Raw genomic sequence first — 24,410 nt, 5'->3', positions numbered from 1 at the left:
CAATTATGATGAACACCCATAGACTGGACACCCAAAATAAAACGTAAGCCACAAGTCCTATAAAATTACCCCCTTATTCATAAAACTTTACGCCGGGCCCGATTTCTAAATTATGTTTCACCCCTTTCTTATAAATACATACCTCAAAATGACAGATAAAGACAAACGATCCATAACTAATTCAGGCCAGTAACGCGTTTATGAATAACGCAATAAGGTGTCGGATTGTTGTAAGTTAAATAATAAATTACTTAAATTGAGCATGTTATGAACTTTCTATGTTGTTGATAAGATATTTTATTATTGTGGAAAATCTACTGCGGATGGTGTACCGAGACAAACCTTACTGTTTTAACGGTACTTTTATAATTAAGTTGTATATTATGTGTATTTACCTGAATAAAAAAAAAAGAAACTGCCAAAATTGTACTACAAAAAGTCATAAAGCTGCTTAAGTTTCACGATTCACTAATTTTGGTCAGTTTTAAAAGAAATGGCGACATACTGTGATTGGAGAAAGAAAACATAGTTTTAATTTGTTAATTATGTTGAAAGCAAGCAGATCTTTAAACACGTCGTAAACATAAAAGACGAATAGGAAATTCAACTTTTAACGCGCGAGGCGGTATAGAAATGTTAATTAAAAAGAAACTCTCAAACATACTCTTAATTAAGTGTTTGAAGATTGGTGCCGTTCGTTACTTTACAAAATTACAAAATTCATACATTCATACTTTCATACTTTAACAAAAAGCACTTAATAGGTTCAATATTTAATTTCACAAAATATTAAAACTTTTGATCGAATTTATGGAAGCACTGAATGGTTTCGGTGATGTTTAAGCTCTTTAAAGTAATATTGATCCGATTTTGTACCCGGAAGATGCTGTTACTTTGAAACAGAAAAGAAGAAAAGAGAACGAAAATATTTTACAGAATAATGTCGAATATCAAAGGCTGGTCTCGAGGTACTTAAGTTAAATAATAATTTGAATTTAAATATTGATTATAACATAATTTCACATTTAAGGCTGCATTCATTGTTCGTAGTAGCACATACAACTGGGGTGGATACAGTTAGTTTATAAAATTCGGTCGACTTTTGGTCTTCGCTGGTCAATTTTTTTTAAAAACCTTATTCACGGTGGAAGATCATAATTCTAATCGTAATCAGATTTGAAACGAATAGACACTGCCGCACTCTACGTAAGGTTAGGTAGCCGAAGGATGAGGAGGACTCGCTCGCTCGGTTCTCCATACAAAAGTAGTTCCGATCTCATTTTAAAACGACTAGGTAGCTAGATGGCTCTGAAACTTTGTACTTACAATAGGATAAGGTATACCTATGTCTGTAATTAGTTTATGTAGCTTCAGATGCCATAGATAAAAAAATACAGCGAATTTAAGTTTTTCATACAAAACTTGTTTCTGCTCTATTTCGTGTGTTTTATATAAACTGGAGCGATATAAACTAATTACAGACCTAGATATACCTCATGTCACTATATGTGCAAAGTTTCATTACAACTTAACACGTAGTTTTAAAATGAGAGCGGAACTACGTTTGCATGAAAAGGTGCAATTCGGCCGAGCTTGCCGGGGACTCTTTAATAATCTTGTCGCTTTCTGTTATTAAGGCGTGTAATAAAGACTAATGGCGTTATCCATAAACGCGTTACTGGCCTGAATTAGCTATGAATCGTTTGTCTTTATCTGTCATTTTGACTTATGTATTTGTTAGAAAGGGATAAAACATACTTTAACTAAATCAGGCCCGTAAAGTTTGATGAATAAGGGGGTAACAGTATTGCATACAATTTCGCAGCCATCTTTGAGCCGATAGGAAGTTTGTTACTATAACATGGGTTTAACTATAGCCAACTTCGCCAACACTTAACCACTTCCCTCAACTAGTAGGTACTTGTTAGTTTTAGCTAATTTGGCTGAGTAACAATATACTCAAAGCTCGTTGTCTACTTTAATTACCAAACTTCTATTAGTCCCTAAAAAGTAAAAACCGTAAAACCACCTAACTATAGGTATAATCCAAAAGCTCCGAGTTATGGTTCAAAATTAACTCGAATATTTTTATTTAGGTTGGAATTTAATTTGAATTTTGAATGTAGTAGTTCCATGGTAATATTTTTTTTATACAAGGAAGGAAAACCTCGGAAAAAAACTAATCGAACATTGGTATTCATAAATTATTAAGTAATTACTAAGTAGCATTGGACGATACTCGTAGTTTGGTCATTTTTATGGAACAAATTTTGCTACTTTCTAGCTAAAAATATTTTGGCAAAGGATAACTAATCTCTTCAAGTGGATGGCGTTTTAGATGGATAAGTAAATCCATCTAAAACGCAGAGTATTATTTATGGAAGTTCGAAATTGCTATCGAAGATCGACTTCAATACCCTATCTCTAATTTACTTTGATGGCGTTGTGATCGTCTTCGCAGCAAGTTAAAGATTTAGGGATTGTCATGGATAATACAAGGACATTTTAGAAAATGCTCAAGAATGTCTCAAAGATATTTTAGAAAATGCACTCAACAGTGACTGCGACATCCGGACCACAAATGAAGAAATATTAGCGACCCTTAAGCATGATTTTATTGTTTACGGATGTGGCAGTCACAAAGTAAAATAATTAGTTTACAATATAAATGAAATTAAAGTAAAATTATTCCTAAATTAAATATTCACAGCACTTACCCGATCCGGGAAATATTAATAATAAGGCACAATCCAAATACATAAGTAGTAACTAACAAGGAAAGTAATTATACTATATTAAGAGATATTGAATATCTTATTTCCAAAAAATGTTCATCGTTTTTTCACGTGACAGATTTCCGAAAGCGATTTTAAAAATGTTTAAATTTTTTACAACCGGCCAGCACAAAGCGCCAACGGTGAACGAGGTTTTATAGCAAACCGTTACATAGTGTTGACCTAGATTCTTTAAATTAGCTATTTTAAGTTTTGTCGGAACCTGTGTAGTTTGAACGCTAAACCAAAAGATTTTACCACTTTGGAAGTGTCCCTCGCGCAAACTATTCAGTTTAGAAAAAAATTATATTAGAAACCTCAATATCATTTTTGAAGACCAATCCATAGATACCCCACACGTATGGGTTTGATAAAAAAGAATTTTTTGAGTCTTAGTTCCAACGTTCCAAGTATGGGGAATATTTTTTTTTTCTATTTTTGTATGAAAATCTTAATACGGTTCACAGAATACATCTACTTACTAAGTTTCAACAGTATAGTTCTTATAGTTTCAGAGAAAACAGTTCTACTTCAATACCTATTTCACGAGACTTATGGAACTATACTGCAGATACGGTACATATTATGATATTAATCATAAAATGATACGTAATATCCATATATCGAACGGGAAATACCTCTTTAACCCTTTAACTGCGCCTTTTCATCGGTTGGTATAGTTTAGGTTTAGGTTTTGTTTTTGACACAAAATATCAAGATTGTATCCTTCAGATACGATATATGTACCTTACTGATTTTTTTTTGTACAATATACCATAAATAATACGTAATCTTTCACGTAATCAGTTTCTTTATCACATCGTTACGTCATCAATATCACGTGACAGCTTGGAGCGTTTTTGCGCGAAATTTAAACACTAAACAAACTAATTAAGTCGATTTTTATTAAAAATTAATGAATACATTTTCTTGCAATAGTTACGTGTCTATCTATAAAATGAAAATAGTTCTAAAAAATTGTCAACATCCCTATTAGTAGATTTTGACATACATAGTTGCATTTTTTATTATACTTGATTTTTTTATTATTATTTTTTCCTATTATTGTATTTTAACTTAATTTTGTCTTTTTGACATTACCTAGGCTGTCCTAGTCGTATATTTTTAATCGCCTTCAAAAAAGGAGGTTCTCAGTTTGACCCGTATGTTTGTATGTGATTATCTCGCGTTTAGCTGAACCGATTTTGTTGCGGTTTTCAGAAAAGTGTTTGTTACATTCTGGAGAATTTATCAAAATAAATATTTTATTTGGAACCGTTAGTAGCTATTTCTAAAATTTAGAACAATAATTATGCGAACAAATGGTCATTCGTGAAATTATTTACCAAACATCGAATCCAAACCTTCGCAGGCAGGTTATACCAATTAAGCTGAAGCTGCTTATACTCCTATTATCTAACACGTTGTCTTGTTGTGAATCAAATAACAGGTGAGGTAAGCAATATTAAATTTAGGGGCACCCTAATCTAAGCAATCAAGCTAATAATTGTTAGCGTACCGCGCGGTTCAGTACAAAAGTTCCGCATAAAACTCCGAGGTCGGCCCCCAGAGTAATTTACGATTGTTTTCATTAGAACCGAATTAGACAATTCCCGACTTTTACCATGGACCCGGTTCTTAACTAAATAGATTCCCAAAATGAATGGAGACCTATTGTAAAGGTAAAGGTAATAAATTGAGCATCTTATTATACTTTGCACCCTTGTAATTGTTCAGCGTTGGAGGTAATGGCGACCAAATGAAAGCAGAGAATCTGATATCTTAATTTAATGTTTTACAGAAGGCTGGTTAGAAAAAGTGGGCTTATCTACATACATGTAGAAGCTTATATAGTAAAGTACAGCGCCACACTATGACACTACGGATTGGTTAGGAACTATTACATACATTGACATAGCTAACAGCTTATTGAGCACTTAAACTAGTACACAATAGTTTCGGTAGATGTCACCTTTACATATCATAGGACGATTGAGAGACTTAATCTGTCTAGATTAGGTAAGTAGGTACTTAGGTATGCTAATACCTACTTATCTGCTACTTGTTAAGATAGGTCTTAACATTTTGCCACCCCTTGAAATAGTTAATGTTTTATGAGTAACATTAGGTATTTCAAAGAATAGGCTTTATACATTTTACCTATCAGTAAGGATGGGCAGAGTTCTTTGTTACGAGTTATAGTTAGGTAATTACTTAAATTTTAATTAGATCTGTGCCCATTCTTATAAATGAAACAACAATAGGAAATGATTTTTATTTTAAATAGGGAGTAGGTATTCTAATTATGTACATAGGTACTAGGTAAGTAAGGTAATTTAGGTACTTAATTATACTTATTAGACACTTAGTTATAATTATTTGAACTTTACATTAGGTTGGTACTGTTGGTAGGTATTTACTACTTATATGACTTCACCCGAAGTAGGTAATGGACAAATGTTATTGAACGCGCGTTGGATGTCCCCTCTGGCGGTTCGGATGACGGCCACCCTGGTGACGCCATCCCGGCCCGGCTGCGTCGCGACGATCTTGCCCAGCCTCCACCGGCAGGGCGGCAGACGCTCGTCTCGTACCAGGACGACGGTGTCGACTGCGAGGCTTGGGCCGCGCGCGCTCCTCCACTTCGTGCGTTCCTGCAGCGTTCCGATGTAGTCACGTGACCAGCGCCGCCAGAAGTCCTGCGTGATTTGTTGCAAAAGTTGATAGTGAGTTAATCGGTTCTTTGGTACATGGTTATAATCTTCGTCCGGAAGTGAATTTGGTGCTTTTCCAATTAAAAAGTGAGCTGGCGTAAGGACAGGATAGTCAGGATTTGAACTAGGTAAGGGACATAGTGGCCTAGAATTTACCATAGATTCTACCTGATATAGGATTGATACAAATTGTTCGTAAGTTAACAAAGATAACCCTAACACTCTTTTTAAATGATATTTGGTAAGTTTTATACTAGATTCCCATAGGGACCCCATATGAGGTGTATAGACAGGAATAAAACTCCATTTTATGCCCTCGTCTGCGCAATGAGATACTAGCTCGCTCGAGCTGTCCTGTAGGTATTTTTGTAAATCTTTTAGCTCGTTACTAGCCCCATGAAAGGTTGTTGAATTGTCACTCACCAACTCCTTCGGTTTACCTCTCCTGGCGATGAATCGTCGCAGCGCCGCCAGGAAATTGGCTGACTCGAGCCCTGTAATTAATTCGAGATGAATTGCCTTTGTTGCAAAACAAATAAACACTGCTATATAGCACTTAGAGACCTTGTAACCACGCCCTGTCCTATCTCTAATGTTATAAGGTCCTCCATAATCGATACCCGTGATAGCAAAGGGGGGGGAAGGATTTACCCTTGAGGGGGGTAAGTTTCCCATTATAGGGTTAGTAGTCTTTGGATTTGCTCTAAAACACGGAACGCATTTATTTACAATTTTCGAGGCTAACATCCTACCTTTTGTTGGCCAGATGCGCTCGCGAATAGTTGAAAGTAATAACTGAGGGCCAGCGTGCAGAGTACGTATATGTGCGTTTGCCATCAGTAGTTTGGTAAGCGCGTGCTCGTGACTTAATATTAAAGGATGTTTTTTTTCATATGCATAATGCGAAAGACCGATTCGTCCGCCTACGCGAACGAGTCCGTCCTTCATGAATGGGTGTAAAGATAATATTTTTGATTTGTTAAGAACCGGTTTATTGTTTTGCAATAATTTATATTCGTGTGGGAATGATTCCATTTGTGCATGTCTAATTAATGCGTGATCCGATTTTTTTAATTCTTCTACGGACAATGGTCCTGATAATTTATTATTTGGATTAATTGTTCGAGTTTTATTTTTTGTATTATATATAAATCGAAGTATGTATGCTAATACATGAATAAGTGTTTTATCGCTTGACCACCTGTGGAAAAGATATTGTATCGTGTCGTTAGATTCTGTGCTAATAGCCAAGGTGAGAGTTATGTTTACGTCGCTCTCGGCCTCGGGTGCATGATTTAGTGACTCAGAATCGTGGGTCGGCCATGTGTCCGGACTTTGGGTCAACCACGCCGGCCCAGACCACCATAACTGGTTGATTCCGGAAACGTCACATTTTAATGCTCGTTTTATTTTGTCGACATGTGTCGCGAGCAGTAAACTGGAACAAAGTTCCAAATTTGGAATAGTTTGGGGTTGTATTGGACTTATTTTTGATTTTGAGTAAAGTAGGTGAACTTGTACGTTTCCTACTCTATCGCTTGATCGTATATAGATGGCAGCGCCATAGGCTTTAATACTACTGTCACAGAACCCATGAATTTGTATCGTTACATAATTGGGTATGACTGTACATCTCGAAATTTTCAATTGGTTTAATAAAAACAAGTCTCGATAGAATGTGTTCCATTCTTGGATCAAGTCTTGTGTTAATTCGGTATCCCAATCTAATTGAGCCTTAAATAATTTTTGAATAAATATTTTGGCTACTACAATTACTGGTCCCGTCAAGCCTAGGGGGTCGAAAATGGACGAAATTACCCCTAGTACCTTTCTTTTGGTGATTGGGTGTGAAATTTGGTTTTCTTTAATGGTATACATAAGCTCATCTGAGTCACTAGACCACGCTAAACCCAGGACCTTATGTGTTTTATCTCCAAATTCGGTTGTGTGTGTGTTTTGGTGTGTGTGTGTTTCGCTCACCCGTTTTATGATGACTTCGGAATTGGACTTCCATTTCCGCAGCGTGAAGTTGGCTCCCCGCAGGATCTCGTTCACCTGTGATGCAGTTTCAGCTACCTGATTCTCGTCGTCGCCGCCGGCGATAAAATCGTCCATGTAGAACTGGTTCGCTATGGCCTCTGCAGCTGCTGGAAATGTGTGTTGGTTTTCGTTTGACAATTGTAACAAACATCTGGTTGCAATATGTGGTGCTGACTTTAAGCCGAAACTTAATGTGGTCAGCATATAAATTTGGAGTCGTTGGTGAGTATTTTCCCGCCAAAATATGCATTGTAGGTATTGTTGATTTGGTTTAACATAAATACATCTGTACATTTTTTGTATGTCAGCGTTAATAACATATTGGTATTTTCGGAATCGTAGAAGTATATTTATGAGTTCGTCCTGTATTATTGAGCCTTTGTATTGGATATCATTCAAAGAAATGCCGTTATCAGTTCTGCATGAGCAGTCGAAAACAATTCGAATAGGGGTTGAGGGGGAGTCGCGAAAAACAGCTTGGTGGGGTAGAAAATTACATGGGCCATCATAATTATCTTGTAATTGAATCATATGGCCAGCTTGTTCGAACTCGCGCATGAAATTCACATATTTATCTTTAAATTCGGGGTTCCGCTCGAACTTGGATTCTAATGTTTTGAACCTCCGATATGCTATGTGCCTAGATTGACCTAACTTGGTAGGTGGCTGCTTTAATGGAAGTTCTATTTCGAAATTACCCTCAGAGTTGTGAGTGTGAGTTTTCAGAAATATATCCTCACATTGTTTTTCATCATAGGGTAAATTTGGTGCGGAACCCTCCTCTATTTCCCAAAACTTTTTTAATTGAGTTTCTACTGTAACTTTACATTGAATGGCAGACTCGGTTTTTTTTTGTACGGAACCCGTGACTATCCATCCTAATCGCGAGCGTCTCAGAACCGGTAATCCGGGCCCGAGCTTGTATTTACCGGTAAGAAGTAAATCAAAGAATATCTCCCCACCGATAAGCAAATCTACATCTTGAGCTAAGTTAAACTCGTCATCAGCTAATTTATAACGCGACGGAATGTGCCAACGTTGCACGTTTGGTATTAAAATGTTGGTAGTACAAATTATAGGCGTAATAAAACAGGACAAATTCGTTGTAAAGGTTCCGTCTAAGGAATGCAATGTTACGTCACACGATTCTAAAAGGCTAGACACTTTTTCATTGAAACCTATGACATTTAAGGCAAGTTGTTCCTTGTTTAATTGTAACTTTTTGGCCGCGTTTTCGGTAATGAAATTTTCTTGCGAGCCATTGTCTAAAAATGCCTTCATTTTATGCACATTGTTATGCTTATCCCTAACGAGCACTTGGGCTGTTGTAAGGAAAACTGACCTATTTCGCGCATTGTTTATTTGTTTTTCGATTAAAGTGTTATTCGACAAGGTAGTCTCGATTTGACTAGAACTCGGTTGTTCGTCGATTAACGTTGATATTGGTAATCGCGTTGGTACGGGGTTACTACCTACATGAGTGTTGGTATTTGGTTTGTGTAGTAACGTATGATGCTTGCCCTTACATACTCGACATGTACTGGCCCTGCAGTTTGTTAAGACATGCGTTCCGGACAAACAATTAAAGCATAATCGTAATTTATTCACGGCTCGGATGCGCGCGATAACGTTTAATGCACTAAACTTTGGACACTGATTAATATAATGCGTACTCGAACAATACGGACACTGGTTACATTTAAACTGTTTGGAGGTTACCTTGATAGGTTCGGACGTGGTTACCATGGCCTTCTTGGAAGTGCTGGGTGCGTCCGATGGTACTGCTGGGCTGGTCGCTTCCAGCCGGTCAGCTCGGTTCTTTAGGAAGGTTTTGAAATCCTGCAACGAAGGCAATTTTCTCAAATCAACACTGTTTTCCCACTTTGATTGCAATCGACTGTCTAACTTTTTAACTAACATGTGAATAATTGCGAGATCCCAATTTTCGGTAGGTACATTTAATGAGCGCAAAGATCTCAAATGTTTGGAAATATTATCGCACAGACCTCTTAGACCCGAAGGAGTTGACGGTACCGGTTCCACGTCGAACAAGGCTCGCATGTGGTTGGTGACTAAACGTTTAGGATTATTATAACGTTCACAAAGCATCTGCCACGCGAGCATGTACGCGTCCTCGGAGAAATCGAGCGAACTAATTACCTCAAGTGCGCCGTCTTGTAAACAACTGCGTAGGTACTTATATTTTACGATCGGTGCTAAGCTAGCTTGGTTGACTAGGGCATCAAATGTGTCTCGAAATTGCAGCCACTGTGTTAGGTCTCCGTCGAAGCTAGGGAGGCTAATTTCGGGATATTTTATCGACTCACCGAGGGGTTGCTGCGGCGGGGCTTGCGGACTATGGTCATTTGGTGTTGAATCGGTATCTACCTTCGCCAGCAGCTTGCCCTTAGCGCTAAGTCGGTAAAATGTGTCCTCAAATGACATACGCTCGGCCTCGTGGGCTTCGATGTCCCCTTCGTCGCTGCACAGTGTCTCGATCCGGTCCTGTATCTCAGAGAAATCATTGTATAACTTTGGTAATTGTTCTAGTCTTAAGCTTATGTCTACAATTATTTCGGCCGTCAATGCACTTGAGTCGATTCTTTCTATAAATTTATTAAATACAGTTAATTTTCGCTTACAGACACCTCGTCTATTTTTTAACTGCCTAATTTCTAACTCTTCTAGAGTGTTTTTGGAAGTTTCTAACATGATTAAGAACGATTACAATTTACAATTTGTAGGAAATAAATCGATTACAATTAAATTTGGTAGGGAGATTTGGTAGATAGGTTAGGGAATGCCAGCTCACTTGCCTTCTCGATTGATGCTCGTGCGCGTGGCGTAGCTTGGTGATTGCCCTCGCTTGGGCGCTCCTTCTGCCTCTGGTGTGGTACCACCCACGTGGTCCCTTTGGTACTTGCGGTAGCCGTTCCCTGCTGCGGCTGCGGTGCCACGCACGTGGTCCCGCTTTGGTGGCTCGGTCGGCGCCTGTCGCGTTGGCTCAGGCCGCTCGATCGAGTGGTGTGGTCGCCTCCTAGTCACCTCTTCAGCTTCTTCAGGTCGGCGGAGCCCCACGCGGTTGCTGCCTACGTGGTAACGTTGCTCTCCCGGCCTAAATCAGGATACGCGGCGATTCCTCGACGTACCGGCTCGCAAATTTTACTAAATTTACTAGCGATTCGCTTTAAAGTACTGAGATTAACCGCGATTTAAACTAGGGGTCACCATTATGTTCAGCGTTGGAGGTAATGGCGACCAAATGAAAGCAGAGAATCTGATATCTTAATTTAATGTTTTACAGAAGGCTGGTTAGAAAAAGTGGGCTTATCTACATACATGTAGAAGCTTATATAGTAAAGTACAGCGCCACACTATGACACTACGGATTGGTTAGGAACTATTACATACATTGACATAGCTAACAGCTTATTGAGCACTTAAACTAGTACACAATAGTTTCGGTAGATGTCACCTTTACATATCATAGGACGATTGAGAGACTTAATCTGTCTAGATTAGGTAAGTAGGTACTTAGGTATGCTAATACCTACTTATCTGCTACTTGTTAAGATAGGTCTTAACAGTAATCGTATTACGTCTTAAGTGGGGTGAACCGACGGTACTTGAATTTTATTTGAGCATTTGCTTGAGTTCCTTTTGACCTACCCAATGGCTTTATATGTATAATATATATAGCCTCATATTATGAGGAATGTACATGTGCGCAATAGGACTCCGGAGACCCAGAAGGTGCCCTAATGCTTGCCATAAGAAGTAGAACCCATATTGAATGTGATGGGATCAGTATAAAGATTATCTCAACATTATTCTATAAGAAAATTGAGCAAATATTTATTTTTAAAAATTATAATAATCCTCTCGAAACATTTTTAGCTGTTGCACTTTGCAGATAACTAAAACTGACCGACCGAACGACTTAAGGGGCCCACAGACTATGAGTCCGCCGGACGATATCGGCCTTTTTTTTTATAGAGGGGAAAATGCTTTTCGCATACCACCCAGGCGCGGGGACGGCCCTGGGATGGTTATGTGGGACTCCCGTATAGGCTCATGGGACCCACGGTTTACCCCATAAAAACCCCTCTTGACCGCCTCAGGGCTATAAGGCGAGGCCACAGGAACACTGGAGCACTCTTCCGCAGAATACGGACGATATCGGCCTGTCAGTTAGAACAAAAAATTGACAGTTCCGAACAACTGACAGGCCAATATCGTCCGGCGGACTGATAGTCAGTGGGCCCCTTTATGATAAGTCACTTATCACAATAAGTCCTAGGTTTTGAAGATCAAGTGGCATTCGTTTTCATAGTCTTGGGATTACGAATTACGATATGCAATAGACCCTGAGCTTCTTTACAAAGTATCCGAGATTGCGCATAAGTATTGATATCCTAATATTTCTAAATAGATATGTAAGTTCAAAATAAGAAATAACCACGTTATCGGCTTTAAAATAGACTCACAAAATGCAGTGACATACTTAATATCTAAAACAAGACACAGAAGAACATTTATGTTACCAAAAGCTGAAATTCAACTTCAGCGGAACTCGATTGGAAATGTATGTCCCAAATTGCTACCGTGATACCGTAATGTCTCTTAATATCCCATCTAAAATCACTTTCATACAGATATGCCGCTCCCCGACTCGTTGGCCCCAAGTTTTAACTAAGTAACATCAACTCTTGAGACCCCGACTTTGCCGTGAAGCCCCTTAACGGTACTTACATGACGTTAACAATGTATACATATATATATAGGTAATGTTCGGTTTATTCAAAATTAAATATAAACTGTTAGTTTTAGAAATTGTTGTGTAACTTGTTAACAAATTATAAAGTCTAGCTAAACATGAAACAATACATACAGCTTATTCAGATTTTCAAATCGATGAGGTACATAAATTCATAAACACGTAAACGTCTGTCAAACTAACAATCCGTTGATAATCGTTTATCCCTATTCGTCATTTTGACAATTGTGTTAGAAAGAGAGAACTTTTGACAGACGTTTGCTAAGTTTCATGAGTGAGGGGGTTAGAGTAGTTGCGGCCATTTTGAGTCATAATTTCGATGTTTATTAGGAAGCTAATGGCCTACGTAACAATTATAGCATTGTTAACGTAGTGTACGCAACCTGCTACTGTATGAGCAAGGCCTCCGCTGCAACTATTTAATTAGTGTTAGATTATTTAATTTTAGTTTAGTTTAGTTTAGAATAGTTAAATTTAATATAGATTAGCATGTTAACATTATTATTATTATTATTTTAATGTAATGGGTTGATACCTAAATAAATAACACTTTTATGTTATTTATTTATAGGGCTAATATGTCCAATTATCTTAATACACTATAATCCAAATTGTCTTGCCGCTACTTACCACTAAACTAACGCTGCGATTGTTATAATAGGTATACGAGTAGAGATATATTGTGTCACTGTTAATAAATCAATATTGATATCTATATGCAATTCATAAATTGTGTTGTGTCACGTAAAACTATGACTACAAGAGCCGGCAAGCTCGGCCGAATTTAACCTTCCCATACAAACGGAGTTTCGTTCTCATTTTAAACCACGTATTGGATTGTAACGAAACTATGCACATACAATGACATAAGGTACATCTAGTCTAGGTCTGTAATTAGTTTATATAGCTCCAGTTTATAAAACAAACGAAATAGAGCATGTTCACGTATTTATGAACCCTTCGATAACTCAGCTGGTCCTAGGTTCCCTATTAGCGTATTAAAAACTTTGTACAGACATTGCAATCAACCAATATGGGATAGCCACTAACCTTGAGCACACGCCGATGATTTTCGGGGATCCAGGTCTTTCTTCAACTCTAGCTACTTCCAGGTCCTTGAGAGGTCGTTACACACGCCTTGTAAACTCATTGTTCGCAAACCACCGAATTACCGAATTTTGGAAATATTAACACACAGAGGAACATGCGTTGCAGGCCGCGCCCGAGTCGAAGTGATTGACAGTCAGAGGTGTTGAATCTACCTCCGAATTTGCTCCGAAACGGCATACCCTCATATTAAAAAGATTACAATGCCCGAACAGAGCAAAAACAAGTTTTGTATGAAAAACTTAAATACCATAATAAAACTTTTTACTATGGTATCTGAAGCTAAATAAACCAATTAGTCTAATTACAGATCTAGATATACCTCATCTTATTGTTGTACAAAGTTTTAATATGATAATAGCTAGTCGTTTTAAAATGAGAGCGTAACTACGTTTGTATGGATAACCGAGCTTGCCGGGGGACTTAAATAATTTGTAAAAAAATATTGTTTTTTGTTTTGTTTCAGAGCATCATTTCTATCCGTATGTGTCCGTCGTCGAGTGCCCTCGGACGAGAATCTCAACACCGACTATGCACCCATACAGAGGTATCCCAGGTAAGAACGAAGACACTCCATGTAGTAGGAATCCAGAAGTGTGGCGTCAATCAGAACTATGAACCTAGAATTTTACATTTAAAAATAATAGCTGCGTTGCCACCAAAATGTGCAAATAGTTGAACGATGAAAAAAAAAAACAAAACTAAACTACCTATACCTACTTGTATTTGTTTTGTATAATAAAATATAATTCTACTTTAAATGAACCTTGTAGCAAGTGGAGAGCGTACGCATCATCACGTTATGAACACAAATGGTGGAAAAACAGCATTTTCTGGCATGATTGTAAATAATAATTGACGCTGTATTTCTGATCTATACATATACCCGTGCTGAGCCCTCAATACAATTAAATTTACTACCGTGGACCTATTTAAATAATCAGAATATAGTAAAACCGTCCCTTTTGCTTTGTCTGTCTGTAACTGGACCACCTCACGTTAGCAGAATATGTAAAGTAAGCACACAAATTAGATGTGATAGATGTCGTAATTTAAATGTCAAGAGGCCAAAGTAGCTCAAAATCTCTGCATGAGTACCCTGTCGCTAGCAACTTTAGTCCTTCTGTTTCTTAAAATTATCGAAAAATATTTCTGCATCAGTGCTTACCCCGATTGGCCAAGAGAATGCTACAAAAACTAGGTTACGTTTTTATTTCCGATTACAACTGTAGTGTTGCAATAAGGATTTATGTACGCGCTCAATATTAGTAGCCTCCAGTTCCAATATCGTGGAAATCATTTGTTGAAGGTTCGGCCAACCCTCCCCCGCGCCACCGGAGCTATGTGCCCACGACGCCGACCTGGAGTGCTCGTACTTTCGCCGCCGCCCAAGATCGGTGTGCAGCCAACCTGACCCCAAACGGTACACGTGGATGCCTGAGGATGAAGACTTCACCCGGATGGAGTGGCCACAGTGAGTAAAATTAAAAAGATATTCCAAGTCGTTTTTTTTATGATATAGGTAGTATTTGAAAGTATTTGAGCAAAATTATAGAGTAGGGTAAAATTTGAGCCTTCATACTCTCTTATCGAAAAGGCCAGGGTACTCGGAAATTCATCATACTCATTGACATCCGTCATATACACAATGTTATTTTTATAACACAGACATACAGAACACCTTTAAGACAAACACAATTTCCATCAGATTAAGCCTAGTTGAGAAAATTAAGTAAAGTTCTTAGTCTTTATGTTATATGCATATTTCCCACCAAAAACTTTCCTGGATGATGCTACCATACTCATATTATTCTTAAAAGGCATTCTTATGAAGAAATATATTCATTTTTAAAAACATTGACTTCTCATTTTCGTGAAAGTCAACAAACGGCCTAAAATCTTTTAAGTTGAAACAATCCTTCGTTAAAATATCCCTGGTGTTCCATTTTCAGGCAAATACAAATAACTGTGAAGTGCTCCTGCGTCACCTTGAGAATTTACATAACTGGGGTATAAAGAAATGTTCGTTAACTTGGCAAACTCTCGCACTCGGTGCTCACATAAATTTCTCGAAGGGTTTTGCGTTTGTTAAAAAAAAACCTTTAGATATTTGTCGCCGTTTTTATACAGCTTCGTCGATGGGCTTACCAACTGTTAAGCCGAAGTTTGAAAGTATTTTTAATATATGATGAATTGTTTTTTTCGCCAGATTAGCAGTCTTAATAATTTCGGTTTGACTTATAATTCCATATTTAAAATACACCACGATAGGCATCGATTATGTACTCTACCCTCTAAATACAAAACTGCTTTTATAATGTGTGTCCTTACGAAATTTTATTTTTGCTCGTTAAGGCTTATAACTGCTCCTTTTTATGTATTAAATGTTTTGCAATGATCACCAGTGTTTTCTTTATAATTTAGTTCCTGAGTCAACACGATAACTGAATAAAGACTAAGTGCTAAACTATTTTATCACTAGAAAGTGTCGACCACCGCATTCCACGCTGTGGGGTCGGTCGACCGCGGCGTGACCTAGAATCTTCGTCCTACATCCGACCTAACTTAACGCTTCAGCCGACTATATGTATATATCACCCTACACGACCTACAATGTTGTCTGAGGTTATATTTTAGAGAATAAGGCGTGCACGATCGTGTTTAAAAGGAAAGGAGACGGCCGTTTCTCCATACAAACGTAATCCCCATTTTCTCTCTGGATATTCTTTTAAGATACTATATTACTTAAGAAGAATTAATATTTTTGTCCATTCTTTCAATTGGTATCATAAAAATACGTCATTTTTTTTTTCACATTTAAATCGGTTCGATTCCTAGACAGTAGTAATACTGCATTCAAAGATTTTAAAAATTGTTATTTTTAAGTACTTATGTTTAAGTAGGTCTTCTTTCAGCAAAATATCCTATCTACGATATTTAAGGTACGTTCCCTTCATGTCCCATACGGCCCAATTCGAACAATGATCTAGATATCAACTAGATATCCACTAAATACCTATGAACCAGAAACGATAACGAGATATTTAAGAAGTCATGTCAAATTTGACTTTTCCGCGATTCCGAATGTCCTCTTGAACGATGTTTTTAAGATTTTCTTAGGATATTACTTAGACATCCAATGGATATCTAATGGATATCTCAAAACGTCACAATAATTGTAGCGTGAAATGACAATTGGTTTCTCGAATCGAACTGCAAAAGATAACTAGTTGAGAACTAAACTTTAATGTATCTATTAGATCTCGTATTGTTCTCGTATTATCTAGTAATTATCACGTTGTTCGAATTGACCGGATAGTCTTGGGACGCCCTGTATGTGACAACTTCAACTACATCACCCGTGAAATATGGTTATCTAGCGGTGCCGGAATCTGCATAGTTTGGAAGTTGGCCTCATCGGAAGTTGCTTAATTGTCCTTTGTGGACACATATAAATTAACCCGTTCCGGAAAGTTTCGGATAAAATCTAAACATTTTCCCACGCCTACGTACCTAAAAAAACTGGCGTGTTAAATGAACACGCGCATATTTTTGAGCACCTTGGCCGCTTCGATATATCTAATGGCAACTGCACCAAAAATATTTTAAACATTAGTTCTCATCTGAGAACTACTCATTAACACGCCAGGTTTTTTTCATATTTAAGGTATCTACCATAAATCTATAATCTAAGATTACAAACTTCGGCCTTGAACTACTGCTTACAATTGTACGTTTTGTTACCTATTTTGGTTCATTACGACTTTTATTTTTTATTTTAAGTACTCTTAAAATAATACAATGTAATAACAACTAACGTATCATTAACTCATAGTATTGGTCGACTTGCAAAATAAACTTTATTCCATGTACATATCTGTTTCACTTTTGATCAAAGGCCTAGAACTTGTTCTATCTTTATGAAAACTCTACGTATTAGCTACGAGTTCGCTAAAAAGTTTCCCTTAGTAGTCTATAGGGGCATATCGACGAGTAACAACTCTCATAATTTGTTGCTAAAAGTCTGACTTCGTTTAATTAATAATACTCAAAGTTCATGCAATAAAAGCACTCTTGGAATTAAAATTTCAATTGACATCCTTTCAAAGTTAATTATTTTTTGACATTTTAATACACTCCTTTTCCTTTCCTTTTCGTGACTGCTCCATTAACCATCATTTTTTGTTTTACGAGAAAAACAGGCACGTCACCCGCTTACGTCGAAAAAGAGTCACTTACCTACTAATTTATACCTAAACATTGGATTGGAATCCACAAGAAAAGTGAAAGCATGACCGTCCATACAAAAATAATTTAAGTGAAGATACTGAAGATAAATGTCGGCCAATAGTGTTTCATAAATTATGCCTTTGTCTGAGAGCGACACAAGTAACTTCACAGGTGCGAATAGTCTCCAGTAGATTCCCTACAATCCTAGTTGGGTCGGCTCTCTCGTAAATAACTTTTTTACTGCAAAGGAAATAGGGGGTAATAGAATTAATTAACTGTTGTGATAAAGTTTTAACTCACGAGTGTATAAAGCCTACGACTTCAGATAAAATATGATTGCGCAAGTAATAAACTCTATCTATGTTTTTTTTGTATCAAGCTTAGGTACTCATTTTGAACTAGAATTTTCAGTGCAATTTTTTCTAGTACGGAGTTTATCTGAAGGCTGAACAGCTTTTGGCGGTCTCCCAAATTGTGCAATATTTTCACAGGACTCTTATCAGGCCAGTGCTTTAAAAGTTTTAAATTTAATTAAAATACAAAATACCTTTACTTTTTAAGCCATGGCTCTTTAGATCATCTATTATGTGACCATAATAACTTCTAGACTTATTCACAGTCACATTCTGCGGCGATTTTGTGCATTTGAATTGGTCTACCAATGAGTTTATCAGATTTTACATAAGTATGTGAAAGTATAATTTGATAATATTTACCAGTTGCTCTTCGGGAAAGGAAAACATCTTGGAAAATACTTGCAAATCTACAACCTGGATCCATCTATATCTTTGAGGACAATTAGAATGTAAATTTGTATTGGGCTAGCGTGGGGACTTATGGACCCTCATGTCATGTGATAGGAGGCCAGTGCCCGACCCTGAGATTTATATAGGCGTGTGATGACTTTGTATTAGATTTTTTTACCTAGGGCAGTGTTATAAACACAAATATTTAAAATTTTCAGATCGGTAATAGAAGATAACGCGGGTTGGCCGCAAAACTACAATGTGGACCAAATCGCGTCAGTCACAAGAGGGGGCTCGTTGCCGAGGCCTCCTTCAATAATACCGTAAGTACCATTATAAGTCTAAAATATTTAAGGACCTTGTTCAAGTATCAGAATATAATATATCCGATAAACGACAATTAATTCATCCAGTTGCGTACAAAAAGATATAGACAACAAACATACCTATGTAGGTACATACTACAGTCATATACCTATGTAAATACCTTTGTTTAAAAATATACGGAGGAAAAAGAGATTTTTCATAATACATACTACAGTCATATACCTATGTACATACCTTTGTTTAAAAATATACGGAGGAAAAAGAGATTTTTCATAATCTATAAGTCATGAAGGTGATATTTTATTGACTGATGGTTCCATAAAACTGTTTTGTCCTGTGAATTTTAACTAAAATCAACAGTCATCTGTTGCTTAAAACGATGACACCATCATTATGCAGTTATGTTACTTGCAAACAAGCGTGCTTACAGTACATGAGAATATTTCAAGTTTTATGCCACATATTGTGTCGTCTAGGACATAACAACCTCTGCTGCCAAAGTCGAGTCACTTTATACATACGAGTGTATCAGACACATCCCCAACTAAAAAGGTCTCTTAAACAAACGATAAAACACAAATTCCGGCACAATTTATTATGTTTACTTTATTTTTTGTGTTCCAGCCAAAAGTAAATAGCCTACAAACCACACAAAAGAATAAAAAACGTATTCAAAAAGTGGTCCAATTAGGCTTCAATTCATGTCTTCCCGAGCTAAGAACAATAGAACCCTTTTAACCTTTTTTGGGAAATGCTTGTCTTTCTAACATGCTTTTTAAGCTCTTTAAAGATAAGACGCTGATATTTTTTCCAGTGAACATATTGGGATTTTTCTGATCGGTCTTGTTATATTGCGAATATATCAGAACCCGGCACAATATTATGGTTTGCTGAGTCAATGCACAATTTTACGCAAGAGTTAATTCAATTATCTAAAGCAAGTTTTCATAATAAAATAAACAAGGGATGGAAGAACTGGTGAAGTGATGAATTGGAGGATTGAATTTCGTTTTTCGGAAAGTCTTATTGTGGAATATTGCGTTTAGAACTGAACGATCATGATAAATATAAACTGTGAATCAATGCTACGCCTGATTTTTTTCTATTTATAAGATTACAAGTATTACCACACGAGAATACAGTCGTTCTTTTCGATTTTTGTGTAGTCCCATAAAATAAAGCTGACTGTGCAGTTCAGTGAATTCGATTACGTTCGAAGAAAGGAAACTTTCCTGTAAAATTACAAATATGTTTGTTTTTAATTTCAGCTGTCCCGCCCACACTCCGATACCCCCACCGCCTCCACCGCCGCCTCTCACAATACCCCCTCACAGGTAATGTCCCCATATTGTATCGGAAGTGAGCGTTCACCTTAAGCATATACCTACCAGTTCAAATGTGATCTTCAAGTTCGAAACGTCTTCACGTAATTGAAGATCATAATATTTATACTGGTTAAAGCCAAAGCTCATGTGCGCATGGTGAACGATACCATACTGCCGGGATATTTTGCTCATAATGAATTTTCTATTGAAGGTATACAATAACAATAAGCTGCACAAACACATACGTACTATGTGGCGCAGCAAGAAGCACGGCGCGTAAATGTTATTAAGTAAATAAATATGATGCTTTGCGAATAAGACTGAGCAGGTATATGTATAAGTAGTTAAATAAATGTTAAATACGTGTTAAAAAAAAATGAACTAAGGATAAAAAAATATAACTCCAATAATAAGTTTCTTGAATGACGGTGGTGATAAATTGATTGGTTTCGCTGGTCGTGGTCGTGGCTAATCCCCCCCCCCCCCTGATTGATTTAATGTGTTCAAAGCGCGAAGGTTTTAAATGTAAAATTGATTGTTTATCACAAAAATAGGTTATTGATAACATTGAGGTAAAACGTGCATATTAGTTATTTTGTTAGTAACTAGGTACTATTTATAGCAGAGATCGCAGAGTTTGCTATAAATAGCTACATTTTAACCCCTTCCAGCAACATTAATAAATATTGCAGATTATAAATTTTCCATCTCACTTATGCTATCAGTTTCAGTAATTTACCCCACATAAAAATACTATATCGAGTTAGCACGGCCAAGCACATTTAGGAGTAATTATACAGAATTTGCTAAACCAAACATAAGCAATCAAAACAAGTTGCTGAACGTTCACTCCCATTGTGTCCCAGTAACCCGCAAGCTAATAACCGTATTCTTCGGGGGCAAGGTTTTGCTTAGCACTGAGCTTGGAAACACAATTCACAAAAAAAAACGCACATTTCCAGGGCTAAACACGTATCGTTCGCTCGTTCGCACACGCTGACCACATTCGACGACTCCGTCATGCCGGCCGCTGTCAGCAGCAATAGGTTCAGAAGAGACTGCGAGCGGCTTATCGACGGACGTGTTATTAAGGTAAGCCCTGCCAAGTCTTCAAAAATTAGGACGAAAGTGGGAGACCGTGTAAAAACGCTTCTCCATACATAGTCCCCATTTTCCTCTGCCGTCCTGATTATAAAGTAGGTAAACAGCTTGACGTTGCGATTTCTGCCTTTGATCCCGAATCTGTATCTCGGAAAGTTTGCTAGACTCCACTTGATAAATGTAACATCAAAGCAGTAGGCCCCCATATGAGTCACTATGAGTCGCTTGCTTGTTTGATTAAGAGTTCAACTTGTTTTGACAAGCTCCTGCCAGCTCTTTCCTAGCGTTTACCTCTGTTACATCCTCAGTTGTTGTTTCAGAGGCTAGGAGCACCGACAAAGCCTGTTATAATTGTATTAATTATTAATGGTCACAATGTTACTTATTTGAACTGCGCTGAACTATTTTGAAGCAAGTCGCGATTATGTAGCAAATAAAAGTCATTCTATATTATTTTTATTTTTCAGCCTGAACCAAAGCCGTATTCCACACTGCCAATCATGTTCCAACCGTTCACGCCGTACCCACAATACATCACGCAGCCGCCGGCGCCGATGCACTACCCTCCAATCACGCCGATGCAGCAACACGCGCCCACAGTACCCATACAAACGCAGACCGAACAGCCGAAAGTCGTCGTGCTTGGTAAAGTTTATAGGACAAGTAAGGGTTTTAGAGCAATTTGTGCATGCTGACAATTTTATTGACAGCTTCTGGCACTATCTTGATTCTCGGTATTTCGCTGCTAAGGTAGGGCACCTCACTTGCTCATATTTTCTCAAGAAGTATTGCATATTTTTCGCAAAGAAAAGAAAATGTAGCGAAGATCAATTACAACCGAGGAACCGCCTTACCTTAGCCAGGCCAGGGCTCGGCCTTACCCAGTGAAGATCGGGTATATTTAAAGCACTTTGTTCCGGTTGCTTCTTATAATTGATAATACTGCTCTAACCTAATTGTGAGGATTGCCTTCATCAGGTTAGACTTACATACTTAAGAAAAATGCAATGCGAAAAAATAACATACATTTTTGACGAGCCGACTACGACATTCGAAAATGCACCACATCATAAACAGCATAATTGTATTAGGTTGCACCTGTATCGTTTTAGTTAGATATATACAATGAATTGATTGTGATTTTGTTTATTTTCTTTAGATTCAATAAAGAAAGGGGTCATGAGGACACAAGCGACCCAGACTGAAGTGTGCTTGGGAAGGAAACCACTGCCACCGAATTACTTGTCGCTTAGTCCTAGAACCATTAAAAGGGTAAACAAAAGTGGCATTTACAATAAAATAGTAGATAATATTTTTTTTAAGTTTTTAAACCACTGCTTGATTTTAGGTTAAGATGGTAGCTGCAGGAGTACAAACGAATGGAATCACTATTGGACCTCGCAGGTTAACGAAATCCTTTTCTGAAGTTGGTGGGGACCGTTTGGCTGGAGATGCTCAAAATGATATCACAGCGTCTGTGGAGAGGTAACATGTACTTGACTTAAGCGCCAATTCATTAAAACTCCATTAAAGAGACATTTAACAAATATTTGTTCTATTTTAGTTTCATTGGCATTGATCATGAAAAACTTCATCGAACGCAGTCAGAGGAACCACCAAGGTCACCTCGATCACCCACTTCAATGATTCCAACATCACCACACATACAAAGGGGCGATTCTGAAGACAACACTTCTTCTCCCATGAAATCAGTTGCATCGTCACAAATAGATAGGTCTTCCGATCTAAGCGCACTGCAACGGCAAGCTCAAGAATATTTTCAGCAAAACTTCCAATTCATCCATGAAAGTGATAGGGACGACACGATAGACGATGACATAGAAACTATAGAGAAAAGTATGGCGCTAAATAGAAGAAACTTAGAATATCTTCAGCAAGAAATTGCCAAGCAAGCTAAAGGAGAGAGATCATTAAAATCAATTTTATCTAAAAGCACTAGCGATACTTCTCAAAAAACAAGCTCACATCCGTTTTCAAAAACTTCTACATTCCAATCTGAACCTTCTACCGAAACGTCCGTTACGACGACTGATGAAAGTGAGAAAAATGAAAAAGAAATAATTATAGATTTTGAACCAAGGCCAGATGATGAAGCCATACCATTTACAACTCTTCGTAAAAATAGACGTCTTCTCCAGAAAACTTTATCTGAGGGTGAAATTTTATTAGATGTGTAAGTATCGTAGGGTTAAATTAATAAAGCTTAGCTAGCAATAACATTTTATATGAAGTTATAATTACTATTTTTTGCTCAGACGCAAAACTGAAATTTACACCAATGGAGATGGTGTCAAGGATGCACCTCTTATTATGTCTACCAGTCAGGAAAATATGACTCGAGAAGACCGTGAACGAGAGGCGCTTTACCTGCAATATATTGGTCAAAATTATGTTCAAACGCCAATAAAAGATGAAGGTATCTTCGGATTTGAACCAGACGGATCTTTCAGGTAAATATGAAAATAAAATGCTCAAGTCTTTAGAGCTAAAGCACTTAGACAATTTCCATGCACATAACACTATCCTTAGACCTACACTGTAACAAATATTGCTTTGCTAATAAAATTACTAAAATACATACATATAGAACCATTGATGCAATTTCTTCAACTGCTACTAGTTCCTATAGATCTTGTGTTTGCAGTCGGTATGTTGTGCTTTCATTCATACACATGCATTTAATTTTCTTCATAGTTCTTCGGACGGAAATGCACCATACGAAGATTTTCATGAAAAATACATTAGTTACAAGCATGATTCTTTTAGAATTCGAAGCGTAAGTTTTGAAGAGCAAATTGAAACTGTTGACGTAAAAAAGGATGAAATTCCTGCAACCAGGTATGCGCATATGCTAGCAATGAGGCAGTAAATTGATGCCTTTTTATATTGCTCCTTGCTAAATTTAATGTAAGATTTATTACTCACTTTCACGAGCAAAATGTTAACGTATCGTTCCTAAAACCTACTATCTCTCTTGATACCTACCTCCATTATTTAATGTTGTTTGCTGAATTGACATCCCGAATCACCAAATCAAATGGTTTGCAACTTTACTATTCAATTTTTAGCACCGCTAAATCAAGTCCGGGTTCTTCAGAGCCAGTGAGCCTCGATGTTGACATTGACCATAAAACAAAAAGATCAGCTGTTTCAAAAACTGCAACCACTCTTACTCCTTTGGACAAGATATCGCCATGTGCATCGAATGAGTCGTTGACTGTTGATCCCAGCAGGTAAGCTAGAGCAAA

At 37.4% G+C, this 24,410-nt stretch overlaps 2 protein-coding genes across 18 annotated transcripts in view; one reads left to right on the top strand and one right to left on the bottom strand.

Annotated features, from left to right (window-relative positions):
* Nucleotides 1-24,410, top strand: part of LOC134746625 (serine-rich adhesin for platelets) — a 306,716-nt gene that overhangs the window by 257,488 nt on the left and 24,818 nt on the right. For 3 of the 4 annotated variants that reach the window (XM_063681062.1, XM_063681059.1, XM_063681061.1), the window contains exons 5-16: nucleotides 13,879-13,968; nucleotides 14,722-14,886; nucleotides 18,607-18,711; nucleotides 19,984-20,049; nucleotides 21,003-21,132; nucleotides 21,609-21,786; nucleotides 22,301-22,413; nucleotides 22,490-22,626; nucleotides 22,706-23,335; nucleotides 23,418-23,612; nucleotides 23,857-24,000; nucleotides 24,231-24,395. In XM_063681062.1, the coding sequence (XP_063537132.1) occupies nucleotides 13,879-13,968; nucleotides 14,722-14,886; nucleotides 18,607-18,711; nucleotides 19,984-20,049; nucleotides 21,003-21,132; nucleotides 21,609-21,786; nucleotides 22,301-22,413; nucleotides 22,490-22,626; nucleotides 22,706-23,335; nucleotides 23,418-23,612; nucleotides 23,857-24,000; nucleotides 24,231-24,395 (2,118 nt within the window). The remainder of the gene's footprint in view (nucleotides 1-13,878; nucleotides 13,969-14,721; nucleotides 14,887-18,606; nucleotides 18,712-19,983; nucleotides 20,050-21,002; nucleotides 21,133-21,608; nucleotides 21,787-22,300; nucleotides 22,414-22,489; nucleotides 22,627-22,705; nucleotides 23,336-23,417; nucleotides 23,613-23,856; nucleotides 24,001-24,230; nucleotides 24,396-24,410) is intronic. The other variant, XM_063681060.1, reaches the window with a different exon arrangement.
* Nucleotides 5,039-10,921, bottom strand: LOC134746683 (uncharacterized). Of its 14 annotated transcripts, none has more exons than XM_063681206.1 (4): nucleotides 9,856-10,921; nucleotides 9,248-9,367; nucleotides 5,912-5,982; nucleotides 5,039-5,473 (listed from the first exon to the last, which is right to left on the bottom strand). In XM_063681206.1, the coding sequence occupies exons 1-4, from the start codon at nucleotides 9,892-9,894 to the stop codon at nucleotides 5,194-5,196; spliced, it is 510 nt and encodes a 169-aa protein (XP_063537276.1). In that variant the 5' UTR covers nucleotides 9,895-10,921; the 3' UTR covers nucleotides 5,039-5,193. The 14 variants fall into 14 exon arrangements, 13 of the variants coding, with proteins under 13 accessions (XP_063537276.1, XP_063537272.1, XP_063537273.1 ...); XM_063681202.1 differs by adding an exon at nucleotides 7,469-7,635 and having other exon boundaries at nucleotides 5,039-5,982; nucleotides 9,856-10,855; XM_063681203.1 differs by adding an exon at nucleotides 7,469-7,632 and having other exon boundaries at nucleotides 5,039-5,982; nucleotides 9,272-9,367; nucleotides 9,856-10,855.

This window comes from Cydia strobilella, chromosome 13 (genome assembly GCF_947568885.1).
Source record: "Cydia strobilella chromosome 13, ilCydStro3.1, whole genome shotgun sequence".
Taxonomy (NCBI): domain Eukaryota; kingdom Metazoa; phylum Arthropoda; class Insecta; order Lepidoptera; family Tortricidae; genus Cydia; species Cydia strobilella.
The sequence above is the reverse complement of the archived record's forward strand: the minus strand, read 5'-3'. Positions and strand labels throughout refer to the sequence as shown.

Bases quoted from the DNA above. Each gene is read 5' to 3' on its own strand.
- LOC134746683 (XM_063681196.1), bottom strand. From the start codon at position 6,523: ATGGAATCATTCCCACACGAATATAAATTATTGCAAAACAATAAACCG. The intron at 5,474-5,911 runs GTGAGTGACAAT...CAAATCACGCAG, and splicing joins GAGGTAAACCGAAGGAGTTG to GACTTCTGGCGGCGCTGGTC.